The 13,093-nt window shown below is 35.2% G+C and overlaps 1 protein-coding gene across 1 annotated transcript; it reads right to left on the bottom strand.

Moving 5' to 3' along the window:
- Positions 1-760: 760 nt before the first annotated feature.
- LOC110732097 lies at positions 761-7,999 on the bottom strand. The gene is made up of 9 exons (XM_021912011.1): positions 4,367-7,999; positions 3,907-4,240; positions 3,474-3,534; positions 3,270-3,353; positions 3,152-3,223; positions 2,637-2,694; positions 2,487-2,531; positions 2,287-2,367; positions 761-799 (listed from the first exon to the last, which is right to left on the bottom strand). The coding sequence occupies exons 1-9, from the start codon at positions 7,997-7,999 to the stop codon at positions 761-763; spliced, it is 4,407 nt and encodes a 1,468-aa protein (XP_021767703.1).
- Between the last annotated feature and the right edge of the window lie 5,094 nt (positions 8,000-13,093).

The following is a 13,093-nucleotide window of genomic DNA, read 5'->3' as shown; positions in this document are numbered from 1 at the left end:
TGAGTTTGCTTTAGTTTAAGTTCATCATCATCAAAACTTATAAGCTTCAACAGTATGACACTAAGGTCTTCCCAAAGGCTGCTGATCAGACCGGCATTACCTGCAGGGATGCTTGGCCCCCTGGCCATTCTGGATGCGTGAAGCTTAACACGGATGTCCATGTGCCTAACGCTGGTGCTGCTGGCCTTGGTGTGGTGGGGCGTGATGCTAGAGGAACACTTCTATGCGCTGCAACAAAGGTTTGGGGTTCCCAACCGGAATATATAGAAGCCATGGTTTTTTTGTATGCCCTGAGACTTGCGACAAGGTTGGGTTATAAGTCATATGGGTGGAATGTGATGCCATGAATGTGATCGAGCAGGTGAATTCAAGTATTGGGGGTCTTTCTCCTTTATTTGTTATTTTATGGATGAGATTTGTGTCAATAGAGCTTAGTTTGATAGTTGTATTATTACTCACGTTAAGCGTTCTTGTAGCATTGTTCCGCATCTAGTAGCTAGGTGGGATACCGGTGATTTTTTATGTACGACTTGACTCTTTCCCCCAAAGTATCTTGACTTTGGTGGGATTAGACTATGATTAATAAAATTGCACTATCGTTTTCCTCAAAAAAAAAAAAAAATCATTGTAATTTTTTACATCTTATACGTTAATAATACACCAAAATACTCCAATCAAACAGAAACCGAAATGGTGCATGGATCTTCTTAAAGCTCAAAAGCAAACTAAAAATGCTCCGTTTCTAGTTTTCTACAAGTCATCAAAACTGCTTCAGAAGTGTTAAGATGTACATTGGCACCTACAAAAAATGTTGATGAAAGATTAGTACATCCTGTATATGATTTTAACATTACGACTTTAAAATAAAATTAACATTATCTCTGAAATAGGGATGGGAGAGTTGAGAGTATATACACCAAAGTTTCTGACGACGTTTCAAAGAGTTGAAATCATCAATCTTTATCGTGATAAAGATTTAAGTCATGGTTTCTAGATAGGGAGTTCTTATGAAACAAGCAATAACATTAAGTCGTGTAGTCTTTTTCCTATCCTTAATACCACCCCATGTAAACGGAGTTCTGGTTTTGTCATAATAGAATTTTTATACTGTACTTAATTTTTGGGGGGAAAAGGTTACGTAAAAGATTTTACTGCAGAAAGGCTAGCTATTTTAACGACAAACTTCTATCATCAGTAAACAATTGACTAAAATTTACCATTAAAAATAAAAAATAAAAGAGACTAAAATTTAAAGTGATTTCAAAGAACGAACTTATTGTGAAACTAACATTTTTCAACAAGGTTAAAAACTGAAATAATTTATGACGATTTTTCTTCAAAAATATCAAATGACCTTTTCTATGATGACATATATGATCAATAACCTTCAAAATCTGTTATCAAGTATTATAAACATAACTAGTATGTGGTCCAGGGCACCAGGCAATGCCTCATATTATTATTATTATTGTTTTGAATGTTATAACGTATTATTTGCATTCCAAAATTTATGAAAACAGCAAACAGTAAATAACTAATATAAAAAACCCACACAAAAAATGAACACTTCCCATCCAAGTTAGATATATAATTGAGTGAGATCATAATTAAAAGATTGTTATAATGGAAAGGCTTGTAACTCATTTCTTGTTGGTCTTAAATTCAAACTCTGTAATACGGCTATATACTACGGAGCATCATTTAAGAATGTTCATAATTGCATGAATGACATGATATATTTCTAGTGCATGAGAGGGGTGCCACGTGACATGTATATTTACTTTCATACCTTGCTCTAATGGAGGCCATCACACACTCCCCAAAAAAGGATGACCTTTGAAATCCATTTCAACCTTCAAAAGTAAATCTAGCACGGAGATTTCTGGATGAAAAAGAGTGATCGCACATAGTGAGCTCTAGGGAAATTTGAGCTTTCTTTAAATATAAAGCATTGATGCTGAAATTGGTATATACTAGTGACTCATGGAAAAAAAATCATAGCATTCTCCTTTAATCACATAGTTTAAATTCTAGTATCTTTTCTATAAATCAGAAATCAAGCAGAGAATACATGACTTTGATCTCAATTGTAACTTACCTTTCAAACATTTGATTAAGATAGGTTAGGCTACTTCCTTATCCTGAATGTTTTCCCATCCACACCACGTCTAGATTGTGACTCTTTCCTACGTGTCTCCTAACATTCATCCTTTCAATTTAGAAACTGGTTTGACAATGCAATAATATAAATTGTAAATATAAAGTTAGCTACTAATAGGGTATTACCATTTTCTTGTAGTACACTTGCAACTCATTTTCATAGTCAGCCTTTTTCTTCTCTGTAACTTTGATGTAGGGAGCCTTTTCCTGGAACATTTTCATAATTCAAGTTTTCAAAACTATATTTGGGAAGGTTATACATAAATGAATATCCCAATCCATGTATCAAATAAGTTTCTGTAAAGCTATATCCTGCTGCAACTCACAAGATCAGACATGGCTCTCCACTTTTTTGAAGCAGCTTTAAGGACCTTATAACAAAACCAAACACAGAATAACAGTAATAATTAAGAACTTAGAAAAACAGGATAGCATAGATTCCCATGAAGATATAAAATTATATGAGAAATACTCACATCACCAAATGACTTATAATTAGAGTGCTCCAGTTTGTATTGCTTCTTAAACTCCTCCCTTTGTGCAACAAAGAGAACACAATATGTTTAAATATGTATGTATGAACAAACCCGGAAAAAAAAAAAAGAAATAAAAAAAGATAAAGAATCAAGGTAAGAAAACACTAAAGTTTAAGCTATACATGGGATCATTATTTCTGTTCTAATACGGTATACCAATTTCTTGAATATAGACATCTTTTTTCAAGTTTTCCAATAACTACAATGTGCCATTACAAACTCAAAGTAAATTAGCTTGTTACAACTACAAACACCGTGACAATATAACGTTTAATAAGTACCACTTCTGTCTCCCTCCCTCTACTTCATTATTTGAGCTAGTGTTCTTTATCACATCTCAAGTTCTCAACAAAAATCCACATCAACACAAGCATTTTTGAGCTCTAAGTTCATGCTCCTCATGATTTGGTGCAACTCCCATAGATAACATTTTTAATCAAATTCAGAAAAGTTACCGAATTAATGTGTGAAACCAAAAGGAATCCACATCAACACAAGCAATTTTAATGTTATTTTGAACATCGATACTGCAGGATACTTAAATTATAGACAGATAGACATAAAGATGCATACACGAATTCGAAAAAGCACGTAGGAGGCTTCTTTGGCTTGATGGGAAGAGGATCACGAGCTTCCTCTTTTATATCAAATGACAACCTGTACAGCCAGTGAGCCAACAGGGCAGGTAAGAAGGTATATGTCACACAAGTGAAAAGCAAAATAAAAGAACGAGAGACATAACATAGCACAAAATTGAAATATTTTATAACCACTTGCACTCTTTTGCCATCAGCTTTTAAGAAATTTGATTTTGGTCTCCCTTCATTTTCAGCTGCCACTGCAGATAAACTGATAAGTCAGACAGCTCATATATCAAAAATATGAAATGCAGGAATGTCTTCCCTTTCAGGAGTCAGAACACATACTTTCCTTCTCTACAAGTTACAGCTATGGGTAACATTGCCTTTCTAGAACAACTGAACATATACTATATATTTACTTCAATTACTGAAAATGTCATTATAACGTTCATATTTCTCAGTATGTCAAATTGTCAACGCTCCTTCAAAGTAGAGAAGAGAAAAAGTTGCAGAGCAATGAACCATAGTGAATATGTGCACCTGAGTACAATAGTACTTAGATTCACTAATTCACTGTATGCAATATCACAAACAAAAATAAAATAGCTAGCAATAGAGATGTCACATACCTATGTCATTCAATTTTCTTCTCTTTACAACTTGGGAAACACTTGGTGCCAATGGAGCCAATAACACCTGCTGAGTTAAAGCCCGTTTTCCGTAACCTGCAGCATACAAGCCTTCCACTACAGGAAAGGCAGTAGCAAGAAACTCTTCGTCTTCCACTAAAACCTCAATATTGTCTTTGGTAAGCAAATACTGAATTGAGTGCTCCTGAAACTCGAACAAAAAACTCATCTGGATAAGATTCCGCTGGTCATTTACAATGACTGCTCTCTCTTCCAGAAGCAATCCTTCTGCAATTTCTGTAGCAAAGGAACTCACAAACTCTGCACTGGCCTTCTGGAATGCAGAAAATTAACCATCGATGAATAAGCGCTTGGATTTTTTGTCCCAATGAACTAACTTCTTCACTTCTCTCTCAAGGCATTTTTCAGCTGTCAGATGCATTTTAAAAGAGACTTGTACGTTTTCATTGCTTCCAAAAACAGAAAGGTTAAGCAAAGAATTTACTGCTTCATGTCTACTCTTGGTGGATAAGTGAATTTTACAGGCAAGAAAGCCCAATATTATTTTAATCAGGCCTTTAACAATCAGCTTCTTCTTCAGATCAACTTCAGTACATTGAGTTGAAGATGGCATAATCATAACACTGCATTTCACGCACTCAGAGATTTTTCTCACCCCAATCACATTGTAGACTGCACATAATTTAGATGGGGAAACAGAAGAGAACACATTTCCCTTAGGTAGCCACATATATAAAGGGGAGCCTTCGGAGCCTATGAATATCTTTTTAGGCCACAAATCATCGGGAACAACCACAAGTTCTTTGCTAACTAAGATGATGTTCCCATCTGGCAACGATGAAGGTACTTTGGCCAATTTCTTCTTAAGAGTATCCTCCATCTCCTGATTCCAGTTCTTGAGAATATAACTCCAAAAGAAGCTGCATTCAGTTTCTAAGAGTGCAAGGGTCTCCCTAGTCTCCCAAAGGCTCCATATTTGCAAGTAGTGATCTGTTGAAGGACATTCCATGACTCGAAAAGCAGTGTTGAAGAACGGAAGCAACTCTTTTTCATAAAATCTTTCCAAAGAATATAAAATAGGTGCAAAATTATTGGTTTTGTCATGAAGCACACACAACTCAGAATCCACCCACATTCCCTCTCTAGATGATTCATTTGAAGGAATCCAGATCTGCGAGCTTGCTGATTCTAGTGAAACAGGTTTCCAACGAAATTCCTTGAGAAAACGATATATCCGTTTAATGGGAGGAGTTTCAGAGAATAATGGAAGACAGAGTGATAAAGCTAAGCAGACCTCCTCAAGATCAACCTTAACCCCAATTTTTTTAAGTGGATCAATATAAGCAGACATATCAGTTCCATAGTATTTATTATTTATGAAAGGAGCATCTGTCAGCTCAAGCAACTCACTCCATGCAAACTGGAAAAGGAGAGTATCCTTTGGCAATTTATATCCACAGCTTGTCATTAGGAGCTCACTTTGCATCATGTTGTCAATGAAATTCTTGAGAAACGAGTGACCATTTTCATCGGCCATCAAAATTTCCAAGCATTGTAGCAATGAAAGTGTGCCTTCAGCTGTCAAAAGTCCTTGTTCAATCGGCCTTTTCAGCCCTTTAGCAACGAATATAGCCCCTTCTTCCAAGCTACACAATACACCCAGCATCTTCAGTTCTTCTTTAAAACCATAAATTTCAATTCCGTAGAAAGAATCATCAATGAGAGGGAGATCCACAAAGAATGAAATAGATGCCCACTTAGAATTAAAAAGAATAGATTCTCCAGGCTTCTTGTGTCCATGTCGAGTTCTTAAAAACTCCTCCTTAATCAAGCATTCACACAAATCCGCTAAAACAGAAGACTTAGTTTTTTTCAGCTCTGTGATGCAATGCAACAGCTTGATCAAAAGATCTGAAGCCACAGACGATGCCAAAAGGGTCTTCAATTCACTAATGACTATCTTCAATATATCTTTAAGATCAACAGCAACTCCGATTGCTTTAAGTTCATCTGCGTATAATTTGATTCCTTCCCCATAGAAAATTTCATCTTTTATTGGAACTTTGACAATTTTCAGCAAACAGGCACAGTCTGGTTTATCAAGAATTGTGGCTGAAGGGCATCTAAAACCAAAGCTTGTTTTCAACCAAGGAGCACTGCTGACTTTCTGCATAAATGGTGCAACTGAAGATTTCATGTTTTTTAAGCAATTAAGTACAAAATAACCACGATTAGAAGTCATAGATAAAGGATTTTCAGGAAAAGAAAGATTCTCTGCAGCCAACGAATACACCCCCAATCCAAACTTGAGGCCTAGAAGCTGAAGTTCATCAAGATAAGAATGAAGTTTGCCCCCATAGAACTTGTCATCAACTACTTGTAAACTAGTTACCAAATATGCAGCTTCAGCTTCCGAATCTGATTCAAATAAAACAGAATCCCTGGGAGCAGCATAGCATTTACAAGTTTTCAGCCATCTGGCATTACTCATAGTGTTTATCCATTGCTCATCTAGCATTTTCCTTTCCTTCAAGAAGCCAATGAATAGAAGAAGTGAGAACGCTTCCTCTCTTTTCATGGTAGTAGAAGACAAAACCTTGAAACGATCCATGATAATCTTCTGCACACCATTTATCCCACATTTAACACCAAGAAATGTCAATTCATCTATATATAACCTGATCTGATCACCATAAAAATCTTCTTCCACAATAGAGAAACCACTTAGCACACCTTTCATTAGTTCTAGTATTGCCTTTTCACTTTTGGTTGGAATTGTGCAACTACTTGGACAGTCGACTCCAGTTTTTGTCTTCATCCACTTGCCAGAACGAATGCTTTCGATAAACTTTTCTGGCATGTTTTCACCTCTGGTTCGGTGAAATCTAATCCAGTCCAACAGCAAGAAAGCTTGCTCACATGTCATTAGCGAAGATGCTACTTGAAGAGGCAAATTCGGAAGAGATATCTCAGGCAGGTCTCGGGCTGCAGCATTGAGCGTCAGAAATCTGAGAAGCATTTTATCAGGTGTATTCTCAGCAGCAAAAACACCATTTGCAGCATAAGTTTCTGATAAATCAATATAGTTTTCTTGTCCGAATGGATTATTTGGTCCAAATAGCTTAGCCCATTTACTTCCTGATGCAGCTACAAGAGTCTCAGTTCTTTGAGCTCTTACACAGCTAGAGCCATCTATGACAGGTAGCAATCGTGCAATTGAAGAAATATCAGTGTCTGTCAAGAACTTCTTCTGCTTACTGTGATACAGAAAGTGAGCCAACATAAGCACGCCATTCGACTCCCCTTTATGAGATATGTAATCACAAAGCATGGAGCTATATTCATATGCTGAGCAAGTTTTCACCCCAGCATAAGACAACAGCCAATAGGAAACAATTTTACCTTTACGGTGCCTAGTCAGAGCAACCTGGGTGGAATTAGGCAAGAAGAAAACTGGGCAGCAAAACTGAATATTACACTTTTGCAGCCAGACGTGAAGTTCCTCCTGTACGCAGTATTGAATCTTAGTTCTTTCTTTCCTATTGGTAATAATAATATACCAATCAATCTCACTCTTCTCATTGATCATCTTTAATATAGGATGGCTCGCTATAGAGCCACTTATGTACTGGCTAATGAAATACAAGATATCAATGTACATGTCATCAGAAGCTTGAGACACAAGATTGCAAGCAGTAAAGCATTCTTTATACCAGGAATCTTGATGATGGATACCAAGAAAGTCTAGACTTGGCCTATACATATCTTGATCAAGAAAAGGATGCACAAGACACATTTCTAAGGAAGAAAGGCCAGATAGAGAGGCCCCTAATTTGTTCATCTTGTTCAAAATCCTCCGAAATCTAGGGTAAACGGTAACTGCTGAGCTAGGCTTGCAAAATGTTTTCTGATTATTGAACATTTCACAAGGAACAATTAAAGCATCACAAAGCTTCATTCTGATTGTTTCTCTAATCTTATTGAATTCTTTAAATGGTGAAGCATGAGATGGCAAGAATGTAAAGGCCTTAGTGACGCCGAACAATGGTGAGCCTTGTTTGACACAAGACATAAAAGCATTGACAAAGGCAACAAGTAAACATTCAAGAATTCCCTGATTCCATCTACTATCAAAGACAATAGATTCCCGTGAGGAGGCAAGGATGAAATCAGCTTGAACCACAAAAGGAAATTCTGTAACCAACCAAAGAAGTCCCCCTTCTCAACCTCCTGCCAAACGGAAAGGCAAGTGACAAAACCCATTCTTTTACATCTGCTCTTCCACTGACTTTGGCTTGATCTGTCATAGGAAACGATTGTCTCCACAAGTAATATTTGCACTTCTCTTCAGGAGCATCTGGCTTCTCCTTCACCGAGAGATGAATAACTCGTGAGTCTGCATCTTTATCTCTTGAAACCTCATAATTGGTTTCACTGACTATTGATATTGCGGTGACACTGTCAGTTCTCTTCGGAACACTGCTGTTCTCATGGACATACAACCTTCTCAATTTCGACAAAAACAAAAGTATCTCAGGGTGAGGAGACGACAATTCCTTTTTCACTGGATTCACCTTGTCAGGCTTCAATGGCAGGATAATTGTCGTCATTGGCAAGAGCTGACACAGTTTGTATTTTGGAAACAATAGATTCATCAGAAATCCATTGAGGCACTATGTACCCAATGCTACACTCCTTGTCTGGCTCTTCAGAAAATTTTACTTTGTAACCATTGCTAATGATATGAGGCAATTTACTTACTAAGAAAACACTTTTAAATCCAATACCTGCAGTAAACAATAATCAACTTAATATTAGTTAATCCGGATTATTAATATATTTGTTTGAGAACATTTTGGTTTTATTTGTGGTCAAAACAAGCAAAATAAGCACATACTATAAAATTACACAAGATGTAACACGTAATATTGGAAATATATATACTTCTTTTGCTTGAACGCCTTAATCCCATAAGTGGGGTCGGCTACATGAACCACCATGAGGACTTTCAAGGAAGTCACTCATCCTAGTACTACTCTCAATCATCGTGGAAATATGTATAAATCGAAAAATAAAATATTGGAAATATATATGGGTTATAAGTCCTTAAGCAATGATGTGGACAAGATTGAAGTCATGAGATGCATGGTCATTTAACTAAGACAAAACAAGTATTTGTTGCCCTATACATTTTTCAAAATTTATAAGTCATTGGCCATTTCTCTTCTTTTTTTTTCTTTTCGTTTTCTTTTTCTTTTTTTTTTTCCTCACTGTGTGTGTGTTATATTTGGAAAGTTGGAGGAAAAATGACAATATTTTAAAATAGTAGTAATTTGCCATATAATTGCGCTATGACCCTATCTCAAGGTAACACCAAGGGGGCAGAATGCCCTGCCAAAAACTCCCCACTTTCCTGAAAAATAAGTTTTAAAGTACAAACCTCAGGACTCTTAAGAACTGAACTAATTGTCTTAGTTGGATTAACATTTCCAATTCTTTTTACATTTTGTATAGCCAATATGCATCTGCAAACAATTTGTAAGACACATTGGAACTTTGGAAGGCGTCTTTGAGGTGGGGAGCAAGGCCACTACTCCACCACCTCAATATTATAGATTATTATTAAATTGGAAGACATATAACAGTACAAATTTGCCTAGCATCTAATACAAACCATTATATTATTAACACATACTGAATTTCTGAGAAGAAAAATTACCAAAATCCAGACACTGCATAACTAGAATTAAGAAGCCTTATATTAAATATGAGTGATTAAAAACTCTTCTTCTCATTTTTGTTACCTTTTTCACCAATGAAGCCTTTACTTCTCTTGCCTTTCTTCGTGGATCGACCCACACTACATATAGATTCCATGTTTTGCTTCGAAAAGCCGACTTCATTGTTGAAAATTAAAAGGGTCTCTTGGGCTCCAATACCAGTGATATCTTGGGTTGTCAACGCAAACTCAAGGGTTGGTTCAACATAGTCTTCATACTGATTATCCTCTGCATTCTGTTTTTTTTTTTTTTAAAACATCAAAAGTCACTCATTATAAATCCCAACATGATCCTTGAAAATCGTTAACAAAACTTGCCAACATTAAAATCATTATATTACGAAACGCAAAATACCACTCTCCAACCGCCATACGGAGTATATTAGTACGATAAATCTATGGGTTTTTTTTTTCTTTTTTGAAAAAATCACAACTCTATAATTCTTATGTCCCTTTTTTAAATTACTCATTTGAAAATTAATTAATGAACGTCGCGTCACATAAGCATTTAAAATACTTTCGAAAGTAGTATTAATTTGGGAATACATGACTGCAGTCGATCGGTGTAATGAAGGTTCATTTTAATTTAATATTTTTTCTTTAAGTTATCTTATTCGGGGCGTTCATTAGCTTTTGCCTTTGAATATTTACAGCTTTTACCCTATTTATCTTAGCTAGTCCATAGTCCATACTTTGAAATGTCTTTGGTAAATTTTCACTTAGAATGAGGGCAAAATCGAGATTTAAACTCATGATCTCTTGATATATTAAGCTGATGGTTGAAGCACAAAATTGGTTTCTATATACTGTATCAAAAGTTTATAGAGTTTTTAAGATGGGTATAAAAATCTAAGATTAAAAAAATAAAACCCCAAAATATCAAACATATATATCCCATATTATTTTAGATCAATAAATCAAACTAACTTCGCACCAAAAAAAAAAAAAAAAAAAAAAAAAAAAAGGCAACAAAACCCTGGTCTTCTAAAATTCAAAGCACAATAGATAAAATACATAGATTAAGAAAATCTTGCACTTGAGAAACTCAAAACCCTAATTAAACAACTGCATGTCTTCAAATAACAAACAGTTAAATTAAATTAAATTAAATAAAAAAGTAAAAAATGAAAGTGCTTGATACAAATACACAAAGCATGAATGTTTATGAAAAAAAAAGTAGAAAAAACCTGGATAAGCTCCATGAGAAAATGAAGGTCTTTGGTGTAAAGTTCAGCAGAGAGGCAAGTAACAGCATGATGTAAGTCTTGAGTAAGAGGATTTGGCCTTTTGGAACCAATTGAGAATTTTTTCTTCCGCAATTCTTTATGTGATCTCTTGCTGCTGTGGCGGAGGCAGATGCAACGCCGGAGGTGTGATAAACTGGGTTACTACGTTTTTGCATGGCTGTGTTGTTCAAGACCAAGTGTAGTATTAAGGGTTTGTGTTTATTAATTATTATTACAGTAATTTGGAGAAGAGACTAAAAATGGTGAAAATGATTAAGAGTTATTGTTTACTGCAAGGATTTGTTATGATTTGACAAGTCAGGAAGAGTGTTGGAAGAAAATTTGTGCTGAAATTCTTTTTAATAGTACACTCTACCGTCTACACCTCACCAGCAGAACAGTGGAGAAGTAAGGAGTCACGACTGGCTCGTTTATCAAAGTTACCATGTTCAGTTGATCACCTTATTTTTATGCTCCCTCCCTTATTTGTCAAAAAAAAAAAAAAAAAAAAAAAAAAAAAAAATTGCTCTCTCCCTTATTAAATACTACCTCCATTTTTAAATAATTACTTCATTTCTTCATGTACAGAATTTTAGAAAAAATTGGATAAATTAATAAAATATGGAGGTAGTGGGGTAGGTGGAAAAATAAAAAAAATTATAAAATGCAAAAGTAGTGGAGAGAATATGAATTTAATAAAATATGTGTTGGGTCCACTAAGTGAGAAAAAATGAATTATTGTAAAAACTTTTCAAATAAGGAAATGGAGCAAGTATTTTAAAAACGGTTAAAAAAAAGGAAAGTGGAACAAGTATTTAAAAACGGATGGAGTACTTATATCATTTCTCTATACGCGGAGTTTTAGTAGAAACTAGTATAGTACCCGTGCGATACACGGCTTATAAATCTTGATACTCATATTCATTTCAAAAAAAATTTAAAATAAAACGATTTAATGAGTAATAATAATTGTACTTATAAATATATCTTAATCATATATTTTTAACACTCAAAATAATGATATACGAACTAGTACTTGAAAACAACTTTTTACAAAAAAAAATTTAAAATGTATGGAAAGATTTGAAAAATATTCAACTCAATGAACTAAATATAAATACCCACATTAAGTCATATTTTTTCCCTCATATCTACTTGCGCCACTAGCCACCTCTTTAATGGGAGGGTTTTTCTGTGTGGCTAGTCACATCGTGTGACCGGGGTTGCTCTAGTCACTCGGTCAAGGGTTATTCGAGTTACTTCTGACCGAGTAAGCTCTTAAATAACCCCTGATCCAGTAAATCGTATGTAACTCCTAACTTAACCCCTCGAGTTAAACCCATGACCGAGTAACTTATCACCGAGTAACTTATCACCGAGTAACCCCTGAAGTAACCCATGACCGAGTAACCCCTAACTGAACTCCTCAAGTAACCCATGACGACCGAGTAACCCCTAACCAAAATCCTCAAGTAACCCCCTAAATTAAACCCTAACAGAGTAACCCAAGTAACCCCTGACCCAGTAACCCCTTAAGTAACCCATGATCAAGTAACTAACCCCTGACCAAACCCCTCAAGTAAACTCTGATGAGTAACCCTTGACCGAGTATCCTCTTAAATAAGTAAATAACCCATGACCAAGTATTTAACTAACCCCTTACCAACTTCTAACCAAACCCCTCAAGTAATCTTTGACCAGGTAACTCCAGCCACACGGAGTGTGGTCAGCCACATATAAAAATTTGCCTTTTAAATGACTATTTCCGTCCTCTAAATCAATATATTTTTGGAAAAGTTTACCATTATAATAACAATATGATCATTATATATTGTACTGTTTTTTTTTTTTTGAAACAAGCATTATATATTGTACTTCGTATATCACAAATAATTTCATATCTTTTTCTCCTCTATGGCCTCTAAAAGCACTTAAAGTTTTACATGAAACTTTTAAAAATAGGATTTTTAATCATATCACTTACTACCTTAATTTTATTACATGATAATTCACTTGATCATTACCACACACCTATTGCACCTTCTACAACAAAAAATTTACTTGTCTAAAATTAAAAGCTTAGTACGAAATATAATATTTTTTCCCCTAAAATTTAAATGTCAGAATGATGTTTAGGCCTGTCAATTATTTAATATCTGTC

This window comes from Chenopodium quinoa, unplaced genomic scaffold (genome assembly GCF_001683475.1).
Source record: "Chenopodium quinoa cultivar QQ74 unplaced genomic scaffold, ASM168347v1, whole genome shotgun sequence".
NCBI classification, from domain to species: domain Eukaryota; kingdom Viridiplantae; phylum Streptophyta; class Magnoliopsida; order Caryophyllales; family Amaranthaceae; genus Chenopodium; species Chenopodium quinoa.
Note: the sequence above shows the minus strand (reverse complement) of the source record. Positions and strands in the feature narration are given on the sequence as shown.